This window comes from Sciurus carolinensis, chromosome 13 (genome assembly GCF_902686445.1).
Source record: "Sciurus carolinensis chromosome 13, mSciCar1.2, whole genome shotgun sequence".
Classification (NCBI taxonomy): Eukaryota; Metazoa; Chordata; class Mammalia; order Rodentia; family Sciuridae; genus Sciurus; species Sciurus carolinensis.
In genome coordinates this window covers 12,908,015-12,924,915 of record NC_062225.1, presented here as the reverse complement: position 1 = coordinate 12,924,915, position 16,901 = coordinate 12,908,015, and the positions used below count along the sequence as shown (strand labels likewise).

General features: G+C 42.8%; 1 protein-coding gene across 3 annotated transcripts in view; it reads left to right on the top strand.

The window, feature by feature from the left end:
- Window positions 1-16,901, top strand: part of Il1r1 (interleukin 1 receptor type 1) — a 72,969-nt gene that overhangs the window by 38,120 nt on the left and 17,948 nt on the right. For all 3 annotated transcript variants that reach the window (XM_047522310.1, XM_047522308.1, XM_047522309.1), the window contains 2 exons: window positions 3,159-3,228; window positions 8,768-8,831. In XM_047522310.1, the coding sequence (XP_047378266.1) occupies window positions 8,774-8,831 (58 nt within the window). In that variant the 5' untranslated portion in view covers window positions 3,159-3,228; window positions 8,768-8,773. The remainder of the gene's footprint in view (window positions 1-3,158; window positions 3,229-8,767; window positions 8,832-16,901) is intronic.

The following is a 16,901-nucleotide window of genomic DNA, read 5'->3' as shown; positions in this document are numbered from 1 at the left end:
TTTCACTCTCAGTTCTAGAGGCTGGAAGTCCAAGATCAGGTGACTGCATCTGGTGCAGGCCTGGTAATGCTCACAACAGTAGAGTAATGGAAGTACAAGAGAGCGCGTGCAGAGGAGATAAAACCCGTGGGATGGCCTTGCTTTATAATAACCTGCTCTCAAGGTAACTAATCCAGTTCCACAAGAAAGAGGACTTTTCTTGCTTCTGTGAGAATTAACCCAGTCTTTTGAGAGTAGTATTGATCTCTCAACAGCTTTCAATGGGATCATCCCCCCACACTGCCATAGCGCTGATCAGATTTCAATGTGAATTTCAGAGGTGACAAACCACATTGGAACCATAGCAAGGAGGAAATTGCCTTATGTCTCAGATGTGCATTTTCATTTTCTCTTTAATGCCCAATAGCTTTGTATGTACCTTCCAGGTGCCCCTGCAGTCACGTGATACACGGATGTTTCCAGATATGGTATGATCAGCAAAGAATGATGGGAACCGTATTTGGTACTTCAAGATTGGTGGCTTCCTTATGTGTGAAATACAAAGCTGGGGTGCGCTTTGCTGAATTGACAAGGCTGTTTGGGGTGGAGGGTGACTAGCCCTGTGCTTCCGGTTTCCCGAGTCCCCTGGAGCGGGGCTGGGCATCAATCGTGGTAACTCCTCCCCTGGCTTCACTGAAAGCTGCTGTGTAGAGGGTATTTTCCAGTCCAAGGTAGAAATGGGGTGCAGGATATTATCATGTGTTCATTTATTGGGTGACTTCATCGCTTTCCTTTCCTTGGTTATGTTATTTTGTGTGGTAAATTTCAATTTGAAAAATAGCACCGTGGACTAAACCTGTGATTTTTTATTATTGCTGGTGTTTTCTGAGGACATATTTTGCATCTTACCATAAACCACTTTTACAATGGACATGGGATCATTTGCCTCCGAATAAGGGAGGTTGTTTACCCAGCGTTCTTTGGCCATTCACAGTTCTCCTGCTGGGCGTGGTGGCACATGCCTGTAATCCCAGTGACTCAGGAAGCTGAGACCAGGAGGATCGCAAATTTGAGGCCAGCTTTAGCAATTTAGTGAAGCCCTAAGTAACTTAGTGAGACTCTGTCTCAAAAAAATAAATAAATAAATAAGATAATATTTAAAAAGGGCTGGGATGTAGCTCCGGGGTAAAGTGACCCTGAGTTCAATCCCCATTATCAAAGGGCGAGGGGAGGGAGGAAGGAAGGGAGGAAGGAAGGAAGGAAGAGAGGAAGGAAGAGTTCTTGGTCTCTGGCCCCGTCCTATTGCTCTCTCTCCTCAGAGTTGTCCTCATTGCCAATTCTTTTGCCAGTCATCTGGGCAGGAGCCCTTTGTCTCATTCTTTAAGTAGAATTCTACCTTTTTCTGTATGATTTCTGGTCTCTCTCCAGGCCTTGAGGGCCCCAATGGTATTTCTGTTCTCCAACCCAAACTAAGTGCCCATTTTCTTTCTTTGCTTGCCTTGACTCTGGGCCAAGTTTCCATCCCTGTGGGCCTCATACAAAGATGGCGGGTGGGTGCGTGGGTTCCTTCCTTCCCTCCTTCCTCTCTTCCGTAAGTGTTTACTGAGCTCTTACCAGATGCAAGATGTGTAGTGTGAGGGGACCCAGCTCGCAGAGCTTTGTGGGAGAGGAGGTCTGCTCTATCCTGCTTGCCTCTTAGAATCGACTTTGAGTTGGTTGGAAGTCCCAGATGCCCCTGGACTGGACTAGGAGAACTGAGTGGAGACATCCTGGAGGGCACTGTCCAGGGTCAGGACATGAGCTGCAAAGCAATGGAACAAACTGGAAGATGGCCGTAGGAGAGTGGGTGGGGCAGGGTGTTGACCTCATCCCAGGATCAAGAGGAAGGGCTTGGGAGTGGGTCATATGCTGCAGGGATGTCCAGTTAGATGCAAGCTGAAGGGTCCTTTGCATGAGAAACTGTGAGGGCTGGAGGTTTGGGAAGTGCATTTCAAGGAGTAATAAACAGAGAAAGTGCGGGGGGTGGGGGGCTCCGCAGTGAATAATCAGTGGCAAAAGTGAGTGTAACAGTTCTTAAAGGAAGTTTCTGGGGCCAAAAACAAGAAGAAAAGTGAAGCAGTGTGGGATGTGGGGAGTCACCTTCTCTGTCAGAGGTTTCCTGGACCTGCCAAATAAACTCGTCTCTCTTGTACATCCTTCTCCCTTCCCCCAGTCTGTTAATCCCCCTGTGACTTCTCTGTGCGATCCCCTCAGCTGCCTGGTTTCTTGGGCACCACCTGGAGACTGGGAAGGCTCTGTACTAGGACCGGGTACAGGAAGATCAGGGAGAGTTTGATTTTGTGCTGTGATAGGATTCGTCCTGATGAGCCACTGAGCCTCTGATGGCTTACTGTGACGCGGGTACCGTCTCTGACGTGTAAATGAACAACAGGTTGGGATTTAGTAGGTTTAAATCCAAAGTGCAAAAGTATGCTAAGTTGCACCCCTCACACTACACATCTTGCATCCGGTAAGCAAAGTGCTTAGCATAGAGTTTGTCAGGCTGTTTTATTGATGGGCCTTAAAAGGTCTTGGTGGCCTCCCAAGTTAGTTATGGGCTCCAGGAAATGACTCAGACCTGAAAAAAAAAAAAAAAAAAAAAAAATCAGTCTACAAAATATTAAAAGAAAAACAAGGGAATAATGGTGAGATAGCTATAGGACCGAACAGTAGGGCAATCTAAATCAGCTTTTATGAAGTTATTTTAAATTATGCAGCAGGGTGCAGGTCTACCGATACACTTGATATAAGGAAGAGCAAGGATTCAGAAAGTGAGTGTACTGGTCTTAAAAGGGGCTGTGCATTTTCTCTGGCCTCTGGCAAGGCCTGAGGCCTGGTCTCGAGCTGGGACATACCCAGAGGACATTTGACTCATTTCTGCATCCTTGTCTGGCCAAGTGCCAGGTTCTCGTGTTTCATCAAAAATAGCCTGTGGTCGTGAGACTCTCTGTATTCCCCAGGCCTGGGAACCCTAAAAGGGTTCTGGACTAAGGCTGGGACTCAGACCTTTTAAACATCCAGCTCGCTTCTGTGGGCACGTCAAACCTTTCCCACCTCTGTTGGGGTCCTGGCGGCAGCTGTGGGTCCATTCCATCTGGCCTCTTCCTTCGAGATTCATTCCTGTGCTCTTTCTTCCCCAGGTGGACCCCTAACGATGGTGACACCCTCCTGAGAAGCAGGTCACTTCCCACAGGAAAAGGCCTCTCCAAGGTAACAGGGCTGGGGCACCCCGGGTCCCTCAGTCTTTTCTCATAAACAGTCGAAGCCCTCCACCCAAAGCTAGGGTGATCCTGGCCTGACTTGTACTCTAAGCAAAAAGATTGTATCTTCCTTGGCACACTTTTCTCTGGGGCAGCTCTGTGGCTCTGTCAGAGTTTCATTTTTAATTGACGCCTGAATATTTGTACATATTTATGAGGTCCGATCCTTTGGGTGGACCTGGAGGACATGGATTAAGGGAAATAAGCTGGGTACCGAAAGACACACACTGCATGGTCTCGCTCACAGATAGATGCGAGGAGAGTTGATTTCAGAGAAGAAGGAGTGAGAGGTTGGTTCCTAGAGCCCAGGAAGGGAAGGGCCCAGGAGATAAGAGGGAGATTTTACCAGATATTTGAAGGAGTCTGTAAGCCAATTGAGAGCCACTGCCCTCTCACTTTTCTTGGTCACCTGAGCCCCACTGCAGCTGTGAACTCTGAATTGATGACTTCCAATGTGGCACAGAGCTCTCCGCAATTCTAGCACATTCCAGGTCTTCCTGTCCACTTTCACTTTTCTTTCACTTTATGCTCAACTTCTTTTTTTCTTTTTCTTATTTATTTATTTATTTTGGAGGACTGGGGATTGAACTCAGGACCTCATACATAACTAAGCAAGTGCTCTATTGGTGAGCTACGTCCCTAGTCTTTGAAAAAGTTTTATTATGAGACAGAGCCTCACTAAGTTGCCCAGGTTGGCCTTGAACTTGGATTACTCCTGCCTCAGCCTTCTGAGTAACTGGGATTAAGGTGTGTTCTACCACACCTGTCTGTGTTTGAAGTTTTGATGTTGTCCAGAGACAGCACTTCGGGCCTTGTCCCAGGAGACCCAGGACTGTGCTGCCAGTGACCCTCGGATCTCCCCTGAGCTGTTGGTGGGTCCCTGAACCTGCCCTCCTAACCTGGGCTGCCCTTCCTGGCCCCCAGCCAGCCCCTGTCCCCACCGTCGTCCTCACACACACATCTTGCCCTGCAGGCTGGCCCAACCCCCATCCTCTCTCCTCTGTACCTCCGTATCAGCCTGCTCCCTCCCCCCATCTCCCCTCTTGCCTCTAGGTTATCTTGCACCCAAGTGCCAAGATCTCTGCAAAAAAGAAAAAAAAAAAAAAGAAAAGAAAACCTAGTCACACCCCTCTGCACGATGCAAAATCATTAAGTGATTTTCTGCCACCTCAAATGACAGTCCATCCCCGGGCACACACTTTATGTCAGGGTGCTTTCAGCCACTCCACCTCTTGGCACTTGCCCTTGATCGATGGTCCAGATGGGATGGTGCTCGGCCATCTCCTTCCCCACTCCAGGCTGAGTTGGGGTCCTGTCCTCCCTCACCCCTGGGACACGTCTCCTCCTGTGGGCGATCAGCACCCCAGTATGACTGTGGAAGTGTCCACCATTTTCCCTGTGGCCACCGAGCCCCAGGTGCTGGGTCATGATTGCTATCTTCATTCCCAGGTTCAAGGGTGGGTCCAGTCATGAAGATAGTCAGTGTACAATTGCTCAGTGGGGCAATAAGTGAGTAAAGAAATGAATGGCTAACCGACAACATCTCTCTAACACTTGTCTCTGTCTTCCGATTGGCCCTGCGATTCACAGTCACTAAGGTCGGAGGGACCATTGACCGACGCTGTTCGTTCTGAGCCCCTTCAAGTGTGGCAATTCATTTCATCCTCATAGCAACCATCAGTGACAAACACTGATGTCATCCACACTTTATCATGTGCGGGCACTGAGGCATGGAGGCTGGACTTATATCCATGGTGCCCTTTGTGTGTGGGGACTCCCTGGCTTAACCAGCCTCTCGACCGTGGCACTAAGAAGCCAGTCTGTGTCGGCTCCAGCTTGGAATTTCTGTGTTGTTTAAGAGCATCGTGGGGTTTGTTTTGATTTTTCTTGGGAACACATTTGGTTGAGTCTTGAGTGTGTTCTTTACCTCCTTCCTTTCTGATGCCCTCACTCCCTTTGGTCATGTGACCTTACTGCCCATCTCTAGGCTCAGTACTGACCCCTGGACCAGGGGACTGATGTGGATTCTGGACGGCTCCTGCTGAGGGGAAAGGGGTGACTCTCAACTCTTTATTTATTCCATTTTTGGAGGCAGAAGTCAAACCTGGCACCCCTGTTGTATAGTGGGTTTGAGTAGGAAGTGTCTGAGATCATCTGCCCACCTGTGCAGATGAGGAACTGAGGCCCCGGAAGGAATCATGTCCAAGATCATGCTGTCCCATGCTTGAAGCCACCAGGCTTGGACATATGACTGTTAGGGTTGTTTGTCTATAGTGAATTTGGAATTATACCTTGAGACAACTCTCTCCAAAAGTCACTCTGCACCTTTCTCTTCTTGTGTTCTGCCTAATAATCAGACAAGCCCCATCTTGTGCCTCCGTGAACCACCAGGTTCTTTCATAACACTCTCATTTTGTCATTGATCAGCTAATGTGAGTGATAGCAAGGCCCGGAACTAGTAAGCAGGAAACAGTTTAAACCTTTCTCCTCTTTGTCCCTGCTGGACGGTCTTAAAACACACATCCATATAGTCACAGAAAGAGGTAATAAACCAGGCCACCAGTCTCCAATTCTTCTATCTTATTTCATAACCCTAATAGCGTTTCAAGTAAATATGACCATAATACTATTAATCTAGACTACCTTGGGAGAAGGCCAATTTCCTTGAATAAAGTGTCAGAATTACATGATACCTAAGGAATGCAGTTTTCCTACTCTGAGACTGGTTTTCAAGACTTGAACCAGGCATAGGGATCGTCGTTCTCGCACAGGGAGTAAAGTGATAAGAATATGAATACGTGTGTCTTGCACGCTTAGAAAATCTTGTAGGATTTGTATAACTTTTAGTTGAGCTTCTTAAAGAGAACATTTTCCAGTTAACATGCAAATGGTGGTTTGTCTTCAGTCTGAAGGAGTGTCATTTAAAATATTTTTATCTGCATATTTACGTACTTATAGCTACAAATAAGAATATAGGCCCAGTTAGTCTCCTGTAAAAATTAAAAGGCAGTGCCGAGCACATGTTCATAATTCCACCACTCAGGAGGCCAAGGCAGGAGGATCAGAGCTTTGAGGTCAGTCTCTGGAATTTAAGTGAGAGCCTGTCTCAAAATAAAAATAAATCAATGAATGAATGAAAAGGGATGGGGATGCAGCTCAGTGGTGAAGCACCGCTGGGTTCAGCTCCCAGAATTGCCAAAAAAATAAAAGGCAGGTTTTTCTCAGAGCGCCGAACTACGTGTTCTCCTCTGGACATTGCCCTGAGGTTTCATGGAGGGCATAGCTGTTTGTTTTGTATGTTGTTCATTCCATGAGACATTATCAGGGGCACAGTGCTAGATGCTGAGGGGCAGAGATGAGCAGGCCTTGGTTCCTGCCCCAGTGGGCTTTCCCATGACAGGGTAATGGCAGGAAAGTGCCGAGAGCCATGATAGACACATGAGTTGCTGGGTGACCCAGAGGAGGTCACAGGTCCAGTGAAGGGCCCATGAGCAGCTCAAACTCAGTGACCTTCTGGGGTGCAGGAGACTTGATGGAGTGGGAAGGAGCCAGGAGAAGACAGAGGGAACAGTGGTGGCAAAGGCTAAGAAGCTGCAGCACGTTATGAGGCGAGGACTGAAGCCTGCCTTGTGCCCCAAGGAGTGCGGGGTGTGTGGAGAGCTAAGTCCGAGCCTGTCACGAAGCACCCCTATGCTTTGCTAGGGAGCGTGGCCTTCTGGGTGCACCGGAGAGCCAGTGAAGATGTTTTGAGCATATCATTTGGTGACCAATAGTTGGTAGGCTTTCTGGATTGATTGGCAGATGCCAGTCCATAGGCAGAGAGATGGATTTGAAGCCTGTTGCCCTAATGACTCCAGGCAAGGACCGGAGATTGCTTGAGCTACCATGCCACCAGCAGTGGCCATGAGTGACCCGGGTGAGGTGGGTGATCCACAGAGACAGGCTGGTTAGGCTTGGGCGGGGGTGGCTGGAGGGCCGGCAGCCTCAGGCTCATTGGTCCTTGGTCTATTTGGGTGCACACCCCTGTAGGTTTGGAGCTGTGCTGTGCCTGCCCCCAGGTGGGAGCTCTGGGGACTGGACGTTTGCTGGGACAAGAATGAATTTAGTTTGGGGAGCCTATTGAATTTGAGGTACTCATGGGCCCTGAGTGGATTGGTGCAAAAGCTAGCTGAAGATACAAGCCTGGAACTTACTGCATGTCACTGTAAGGTCCCTGTTCAGGAACATTAAATAGGACCATTCAGAGAGAAAAAGAGGCATTGACTTCATTTGGGCCTGAGAGGGTTAAAAGGGTAGGCAGGTGTGAGATTTTTGTTTTTCTCTTTAAATTCCTTGATATTATTTTAGCGACTGTCCTGCAGTGAGTATGTTCTCTTCCTGACTTGCTATCTTAGGCAAGCACGTAATCTCTGTATACTTTCCACCGTGTATACAGACACAGTCGTATGTCTTTGAGATAAGAAATGACCAGAATCTCAGTTTATTATGTAGCCCAATTGTGGACCAGAATCTGTTGTAACTCATGCTGTGTTGGTGTGGAGGGGCTCGGGAGGTTTTTTTTTTTTTTCTTTTTTTCTCTTGTGAAAACCTTCATACAAGCTAATTTGTAGACCTTTTTGGAAAGTATAAAATGTCTAGAGAAAAAGAAACCCAACCACAAGAACCAACCTACTCTTAATTTATTCATACAATTTCTTTTAGTCTTTTTAGTGCTGTTATGTTATATTGTAGAAACAACTTGGTCTCTTGCTATAAAAGGAAGGCATGACCTTTGAATTGATCTGGAAGTATGGGAAGACTTTTGTAAGTGAGTCCTGGCAGGGGGATACATTCCAGGTGGAGAACAGAGCCTCCCAAGTGGAGGCAACTTAGAATAGGTCTAGGGAATACAGTCGTCTCTGGGTTCCAGAACATCCGCCACAGCAAAATGCTTATATACTCACGTCTATGGATAAAATGGTGCAGTATTTCCATATAAGCTATTCACATCCTCCCATATATTTTTAAAAAAATCTCTAGTTTATTTCTAATAGTCAATGCAATGTAAATGCCATGTAAATAGCTGCTCTATGTATTGTCAGGGAATGTTAACAAGGCAAAAAGTCTGGAAATGTTCAGTACAAGGTGTACTTTGTTCCCTAAGTATTTTAGATCTGCAGTTGATTGCATCTGTAGACGTGGAGCCCGTGAATACCAGTTTACTTCATTATAGACTAGATTAGGGGGGAACTGAAGTGGGATAAAGGCTGGAAATGTCTATTGGGGCAGATGATAGAAAGTTCTTAAGTCTTAAATTGTTGAGTTCGTCCCCGGTTCTGTAAAATCTCTCCCCACCCCCATTTTCCAACCAGAAATCCAACATGGTGACATCAGGGACACAGGACATGTCCATCTGTGGGACTTGGGTTGAGGGTGGGCACAGTGGGGCATCAGTGCGTTTAGAGGCTTGCTGGAATAGTAATGCTTTTGTGTTTTCTCCATTTCTCCAGGAGAATATGAAAGTGATACTCAGAACTCTTTGTTTCACAGTTCTCCTGATTGCTTTAGAGGCTGGTAAGTTGACCATTTCCGTGTGTCCTTGTCTGCTAGGAAAAGCTTTGATCTGGAATACACCAAGACCTTCTCTAACAGAGTCATTTTTCTTACCAGTTTCTGGGGTCTCTCCCAGGACATAGAATGTTCCGGCTGGGGATCTCTGTAGCTGGAAATTTTATTCAGATACTTCACCTCTTCTTCTGTCACTCGTAGTTGGGAAACTGAGGCCCAGGGAGGCTAAGAACCCAGGGTCAAGGAGCAAGGGCTCAAATCTGGGTCTCCAGGGGTTAGTCCAGACCCTCCCCGCACTTCATTGCTTATTGGAGTGAGATATGGAAATCTTGGCTCTCTTTGGAGAAGGGGTTATGCAGTCTTTATGGGCCCGTTACTAGACTCCTTCAAAAGATATTATTTGTTTCCTTTTCTAGTCCTTCACTTTTCTCTTTTCCCTTCTCCATCCCTTATATGAATTTCTTGGGCCCCTTCCATATGCTAGATACTAGGTGCTGGGGATGCAGCAGTGAATGTTCCTGACGGAAGTATCTGCCTGCAGGGAGTTTGCATTCCTATAGGGGAGAGAATACATTAGATAAATAAATATATAGTATGTCATATGGTGACAAGGTAGAAGGAACAAAATAGGAAAGTGGGGTGTATAGTGTGGGGACTGGAGTGGGCAGAAGGTTAAATTTTTTTGATACTGTTAGAAAAGGCCTCAATGAGAAATTAACTTTTAAGTTGAACCTGCAGGAGGGGAAGGAGAAAGCTATGTGGATACTGGGTTGAGGAGTGGAAGTATCCTGAACTGCATGTGCAAAGGCCCTGAGACTGAGTGCCTGGAGCTAAAACACCGGTATGACTGGAGCATAGTGGCAGGAGGGAAGTCAGAAGAGGTGATGTTATTTGGGTAAAGAGGGGACGGTAGAGTTCTGGTTCTATAGCACCTTGCAGACATTTCTCAGGATCTTGACTTGTAGTCTGATGAGATGAGAAGACTGCAGGTTTCTTCTTTTGAAACCTGGGAGGGGATCTGACTTACATTTCAATGGGATCCTTTTGGTTCCTATGTTGAGAACACATCCTAAGGAGGCAAAGGTAGAAATAGAGACACCTATGGATAAGCCATTGTGATAATACAGGCAGGTCACATGGTGACAGACACTTGCCACTTCTCTGGCAAGGAGAAGGGAGGAGGAGCCAAATTTTGAATAGAATTTGAGTTTAGACCCAACAATCAGCGGTTTTCAGATGGATCAAATGTGAGGTGTGAGGGGAAGAATCAAAGGACAGCTCAAACACAAGGTGGCATCGCCATCCATGGGGTGAGGAAGGGACTGGACGGTCACTCTGGGCATGGGAAGTTTTGCTGTCCCTTGGTCGTCTAAACGATGACATTGACAAAGCACTGCAGAGCTTGAGAGAGAGGGTCTGGGTTGGGATACAGGACTGGAGGCTGACATGAGAACCATGAGCTGCATGTGGTCATCGAGAGTGGTTAGGAAAGATGACCACTTCAAGGACTCGACTCCAAGGTTATCCAGGGACCGAAGACCAAGCTTCCACTGGGCAGAGAACCAGCAGAAGTCCGAGCTGAGGGCTGCGCTGGTGGCTTAGTGCTGAAGTGTGTCCTAGTGTGAGTTAGGTCCTGGGTTGGAGCCCTAGAACCACCAAGAAGGAGGAGGAGGAGGAGGAGGAGGAGGAGGAAGAAAGAAGAAAGCAGAAAGCCCTGCCATACGAGAGGAGGAGCAGACAAGTATCCTGAAAGTCAAGTCAAGAAAATATTTCAGGATGAGAGCATCTGTCCGTTGAGACGATGTCTGGGAATCGCGTATTTGATTTAGCAACTTAGAAGTCATGGGTGGCCTTGGTTGGAACAGCTTTGGTGGAGCCGGGCAAATCTCACGTAAACAGAGGGGCGTGTCTTAGGAGGACTTGAGATTTGGCCACTGCCATTGTTGCTAGACCTGCTCCTGCTGGCTGAACTTTTAGGAGTCCTCACTCTGTGCAGGGGCCACACCAAGTTCCCAGCCACTTTTATTCCAAGGCATGTTTTTTAAACAACTTTATTGAGATATAATCAATAGTCGAGGAACCTTACCTGTTTGAAGTGTGTAATTTGCGTGTTGGCATGCACATGCAGTTCTGAAACCACAATCACAGTTGGGATAATAAATACACCCCTCACTTTCTTGTTTCCTCTCCATTCTTCAGAATCCCTCCTTCCCATCAATCCTTCCCCACCTGCTCATCCCCAGGCACCTGCTGATCTGCTTCCGATGCTGTAGATTAGTTTGTGTTCTCTAGAATTTTGAATGAATGGTATTATATAGTATATGCTCTTTCGAGGGAGAGGGGATCTGATTTCTTTCATTCAGTTAATTATTTTGAGATTCATTCATGTTGTTGAACATATTAATAGTTGATTATTGTCCTACATGGTAATATTCTATCATATAAATATAATTTGTTTATCTATTAACATGTTGATGAATATTTGGGCAATATCTAGTTTTTTTTTTTTCCTTCTTGCTGGGCTGGTGATTGAAACCAGGGCCTCGGTGTCCTAAACTAATGCTCTACCACTGGGTCATGCCTCCCAGCCCTGTTCCCAATTTTTGACAATTAAAAATAAAAGACTTATGAACATTAGTGTATAGTTTTTGAATGGGACAGATGTTTTCATCCTTTTTGGGTAAATATGTTAAGGAGTGGATTGGCTAGATCATCTGGGAGGTGTATATTTAACTTTTTAAGAAAATTCCAGACTCTCCTAAACTTGTACCATTTTACAACCTCGTCAGCAAGGCAGTAAAGTCCTAGTTCTTCCATATCTTTACCCCGACTTGATATGGTCAATCTTTCTTCATCCTAATCCTTCTGATGGATAGTGATGTCTGACTGTGGTTTTAATTTGAATTTTCCTAATGACATTGAACTTCATTTTATGTGATTATTTGCCACCCATTATCTTCTTCCGTGAAATTTCCAAATCTTCTGCCCATAATTTTTTCAGGGTTGGGGAGAACTACTCGTTTTCTCATATTGGGTTTTGGGAAATCTTTAAATATTCAGAATACATGGCCTTTTATCATATATGTGATTTCTAAATATTTTCTTCCTGTCTTTTCATTTGTTTATGGTATCTTTCAAAAAATAGAATTCTTAATTTTGATGAAGCCTAATTTGTCTTTTTTCCTTGTATAAATTGTGCTTTTGGCACTGCATATAAAAAAGCTGTGGTTTCTTGAGATTGGCTTATTTCACTTAGCAAGATATTCTCCAATTCCTTCCATTTATCTGCAAATGTCATAATATTATTCTTCTTTATGGTTGAATAATATTCCATTGTATATATATATCAGTTTCTCTACCCATTCATCTGTTGAAGGGCATCTAGGTTGGTTCCACAATTTAGCTATTGTGAATTGAGCTGCTGTGAACATTGATGTGTCTGCATTACTGTAGTATGCTAATTTTAAGTCCTTTGGGTATAAACCAAAGGTCAAATGTTTTCCCTGATAAGTGGATGATGATGTATAATGGGGGTGGGGGGGTAAGAGAAGAATGGAGGAACTTTAGATTACATAGAGGGAAAGTGAGGGGGGTATGAAAAATGGTAGAATGAGACAGACATCATTACCCTGTGTACATGTATGATTACATGAATGGTATGAATCTACATCATGCACAACCATAGAAATGAAATGATGTACCCCATTTGTGTACAATGAATCAAAATGCAGTCTGTAAAAGTAAATAATTAATTAAAAAAAAATTTTTTTTGCCTAATCCTAGGGCACAAAAATTTTCTTCAGTGTTTCCTTCTAGATGTTTGATAGTTTTAAGTTTTACATTTACGCCTATGACTCCCTTTTATTGACTTGTAATTATCATTCCACGCTGTTAAAAGTTATATGGGAAAAAAAGAGAAATTACAAGCCCAAACTACCTATGTATTTTTAAAACTTTTACCTAGATGGATTTCTCTTTTCCTGTGTAGTTACTGGTATTCCTTCTTTTTAAATGCAGATTCTATTTACTATCTGGTTTCTTTTATTTCAGCCTGAAGCACTTTATTTTTTCAGGGTAGGTTATGTTAATGATGAATTTTCTTAATTTTGGTTTATCTGTAAATGTCTTCATTTCTTTATCATTTTTGAAGGATAGTTTTTCTGGGTCTAGAATTTTTTTGGTTGACAGTCATATTCTTTCAGCATGTTTAATAATCATCCAGCTGTCTCCTGGCCTCTCTGGGTTCTAAGAGCCAGTTGTTAATCTTTCCAATGATCCCTTGTATGTAATGAGATATTTCTCTCTTTTCACTTTCAAGACTCTTATTTTTGTCTTTTCTATGCCCCTTTAGTGAATTTTCATTTTTAGGCCTATAAAGATCAGAATTTCCACTTAGCTCTCATTGATGGTTTCTCTTTAACTGATTTTCTCTACTTGGTGAGACATCATTGTCTATGTATTTATCATTTCTTAAACACAGTTTCCTCCAGTAGTTGGACATATTTTTAGTAGCTCTTTTAAAGTCTTTATTTAGTAGGTCTTATATCTGGACTCCTCTGGAACAATTTCTGTTGGCAGCATTTTTATCCATGTATCTGGACCATACTTTCCTCTTTCTTTTTGTTGAAAATTGGACATTTTAGATACTCTAATGTTCTACTTTAGAAATCATATTCTGTCCCTAATATATACCTAAGGTTTGTTGTTATTGTTGATTTTTTAAAATTGATGCTATTGCTTCTGTTGGTTTATTTAACAACTTTCCTGGATTAATTTGTATGATCTTTATTTCCTGTAGTATGTGGCCTCTGGAGTTACTACTATTTTAATTTAATGGTCAGCTAATGATGGGCCAGAGATTTCTCTAAGTTCCTGACCCTTCTGTCAAGGGGTTCTGTGATTTGGGTGTACCTTGCAACTCTGTCCTAGTCTCCACTTCCTGCATGTGTGTGATCTGAGTTATCTGGATGTGAGGGACTGGTACCTTTTCTGCCCTTTCCTGGGTATGTGAACAGCTCTACATAGTGGGCACTCTTCTTGATTCCCCAGGCATGTGCCGAGCTTTCCAAAGCCCCTGTGGACTGGAGATCTTGTTTATCCTACTGGCCTTGCAGCCTCTCACCATCACATTAAGCAACTGGCCCTGAGTTTGTTAACAGACACCCTGAATGTAGGACTTTCCCTGTGGAGCTCTGAGTCAGATGGATAACAGCACTATTCTATGAACGTGAATTCCAAGAACTACAAGTCAAGTCAAAGAGTGGCAGTGTTCAATAAGACTTTCTCAAGACCTACAAACCTATATATACCTAATCTGTTCTTGAAAGTCTGCTTTTTTGCATAGCTGCTGTGTTTGCAAAGATTCTGGTTTTCATGGCCAGATAGAAGGGATTGGGAGTAGTGTAATTTACAAAGCCATAAGTCTTACAGTTCTACCTTGGTTCAGCAGATTTTTTTTCTTAAACAAATGTTCTGATAGTTGCAAGCTTTTTATTTAAAAAAAAGTCAATCTTTTTGTTGCTTTTATGGAGGAATGATTTGTGGAGACTCTTACTCTGCCATTTTGAGTTCTGCTTCTGAAGTTCTTTTAATTCTTTTTTCTTTGCACAGGACACACATTTGTTGAAAAGACTTCTTTCTCAATTTCATTTATTTAGCACTTTGGTCAAAAATTGATTAAATATATGTGTGTGAATTACTTCCAGGATCTCCATTTTGTTCCAGCAATCTATTTGTCTTTATGCTAATACTATTCTGTCTTCATTGTATCCTTATTATAAAGCAGTATAACTGTATTTTAAGGCAATGTTTCTTTCTCTTTTAAATCAAAGTTGTTTTGGCTATTCCATATGAATTTTAGAATGCATTTATCAACTTGCATGAAAAACCCTGATCAGAATCTGATTAGGATGGAATATAAATAAATTTCCAGAGAACTGATGTCTTTTTCTGCATTTTTTTCTTTTTATATTATAGTATTATAATTATACATAGTATTTGAGTTTGTTTTGACAAAATCATACATGCAAGGAATTATACTTCAATCCCCTTTCCTTTCCCCTTTTCCTTCCGTCCTTCCTCCCCATTAACCCTACCAAACTTTCTTTCTTCTGTATATACATATACACCCCAGGGCTAGGTAATTCCTAGAGCTTTGTTATGGTTTGGATAGGAGGTATCTCCCAAGAAGCTCATGTTAGGCAATGCAGGAATGTTCAGAGGTGAAACAATCAGATTAGGAGAACTATAATATAATCAGTGGATTGATTGATTTGAAGGATTAACAATTTTAATGAATCACTAGGTGGTGACTGTAGGTGGGTAGAGAAAGATTAGAGGAAATAATTCGCTGGGGGTGTGATCTTGGGGATTATAACTTTGTCTTTGGCTCTTGGCTCTCTCTTCTTTCTTCCTGGCTACTATGAGCTGAGTTTTCCTCCACCATGCCCCTCTGCCATGATGTTCTGCCTCACCTTGGGCAGAGAGTAATGGAGTCTGCCAGCCATGGATGGAGCGTCTGAAACTGTGAGCCCAAAATAATTTTTCCTACTCTGAGTTGTTCTTGTCAGTGCTGGAAAGGTGACTAACACAGAGTTGTAGATAGCTTGCCTGGAGCTGCTTTTCGTGGGAAGACTGCCTGATCTAGGGCTGTGCACCCATCCAACTCACTATCCAAAGCACCAAGCCAGTATTGCCACTGCCGTAAATCAACCCAGGGCCAGGCACCTGGCAGCTGGGGACAGCCCTGTTATGGAAACCGACCGACCTTGAACTGGTTACCTTGCCTTTACTTTCTGTAGAAACTTAAACAAAGGCTTTACTTAGCGTAGGCTTTTCCCTCCCTTCTGCTTCTACCTCCTAACTAAACCTGGTTATTTTTCCTCTGGCCTCTTGTGATGTGGCATGCCCCTTCTCTTGGAATGTTAGCAATAAAATCTTCTTTCAATGGTATTAGGCTCTCTGTGTCTTCAATTGGTTGCTTGTATAAAATTAAGACTCAAGCATAGAAGATCTGTTCACAGTTGACTTTAATTTGTTTCTTTTCTAGTTTTTAAAATAGAAGTTGAAATCATCAATTTTGTGTTTTTTATTTTAAATATAAGCATTTATTGCTCTCAATTTCTCTCTAAACACTGATTTCATTGAATGTCACAAGTATTGGACTACTGTGTTTTGCACATCATCCAGGCATTAATACTTTCTAATCTTCCTTTGATTTATTTTTTTAACTTACAGGTTATTTAGAAGAGTGTTTTCAAATACATGAGAATTTCCTAGATATGTTTGTTATTGACTTCTAATTTAATTCCTTTGTCACAAGAGAATATGCTTTGTTAAATTTGAATTCTTTCAAATATATTGAAAGAATATATTTGGGTTAGGCGGAAGAATATATGTTAGCAGGTATTTTATGTGTGTAACTTAGAATGAATATCCTGCTATTGTTGGGTGGAATTTTCTGTAAATATCAATTATGTCAAATTGACAGATAGTGTTTTTCAAATCTTCTGCATCATTATTGATTATTCAATTGTTCTATTTGTTATGTCACTACTTCTGAGTGGATATTGAAATCTCCAACTAAAATTTGTCAGTTTCTCTAGTGCTTACAGATCTATTTGTTTTTGTTTCATGTACTTTGAAGCATTGCTAATAGATGCATAAATACTGTGAAATTATCTTTTCTCCCTACTAATGTTCTGTACTGTAAAAATCTATTTTGATGTCATTCAAACTATTTATTTATTATTTATTATTTTTTATACAGTATAGTTGACAAATAAAAATTGTGTTTATTATGTCCAATGTAGTGTCTTGGTATATGTGTGCATTGTGAAATGGGTTAACCATGCTAATTAAATCATTGATTAGTGTTAGTGGGGCATATATTTTTTAATCTATCTTTGTCCTTATAGTCAAATGGTGTTTGAGTGTATGTGTGTGTGTGTTAAGTATCATATAATTTGCTATTTCTTTTTTCAGTCTGCCTATTTCTGCTTTTCAACTGGGTCTTCAGACTATCGTGATTGTTAGTATATTTGGGTTTAATTCTAGGATCTTTCTATTTTGTTTCTT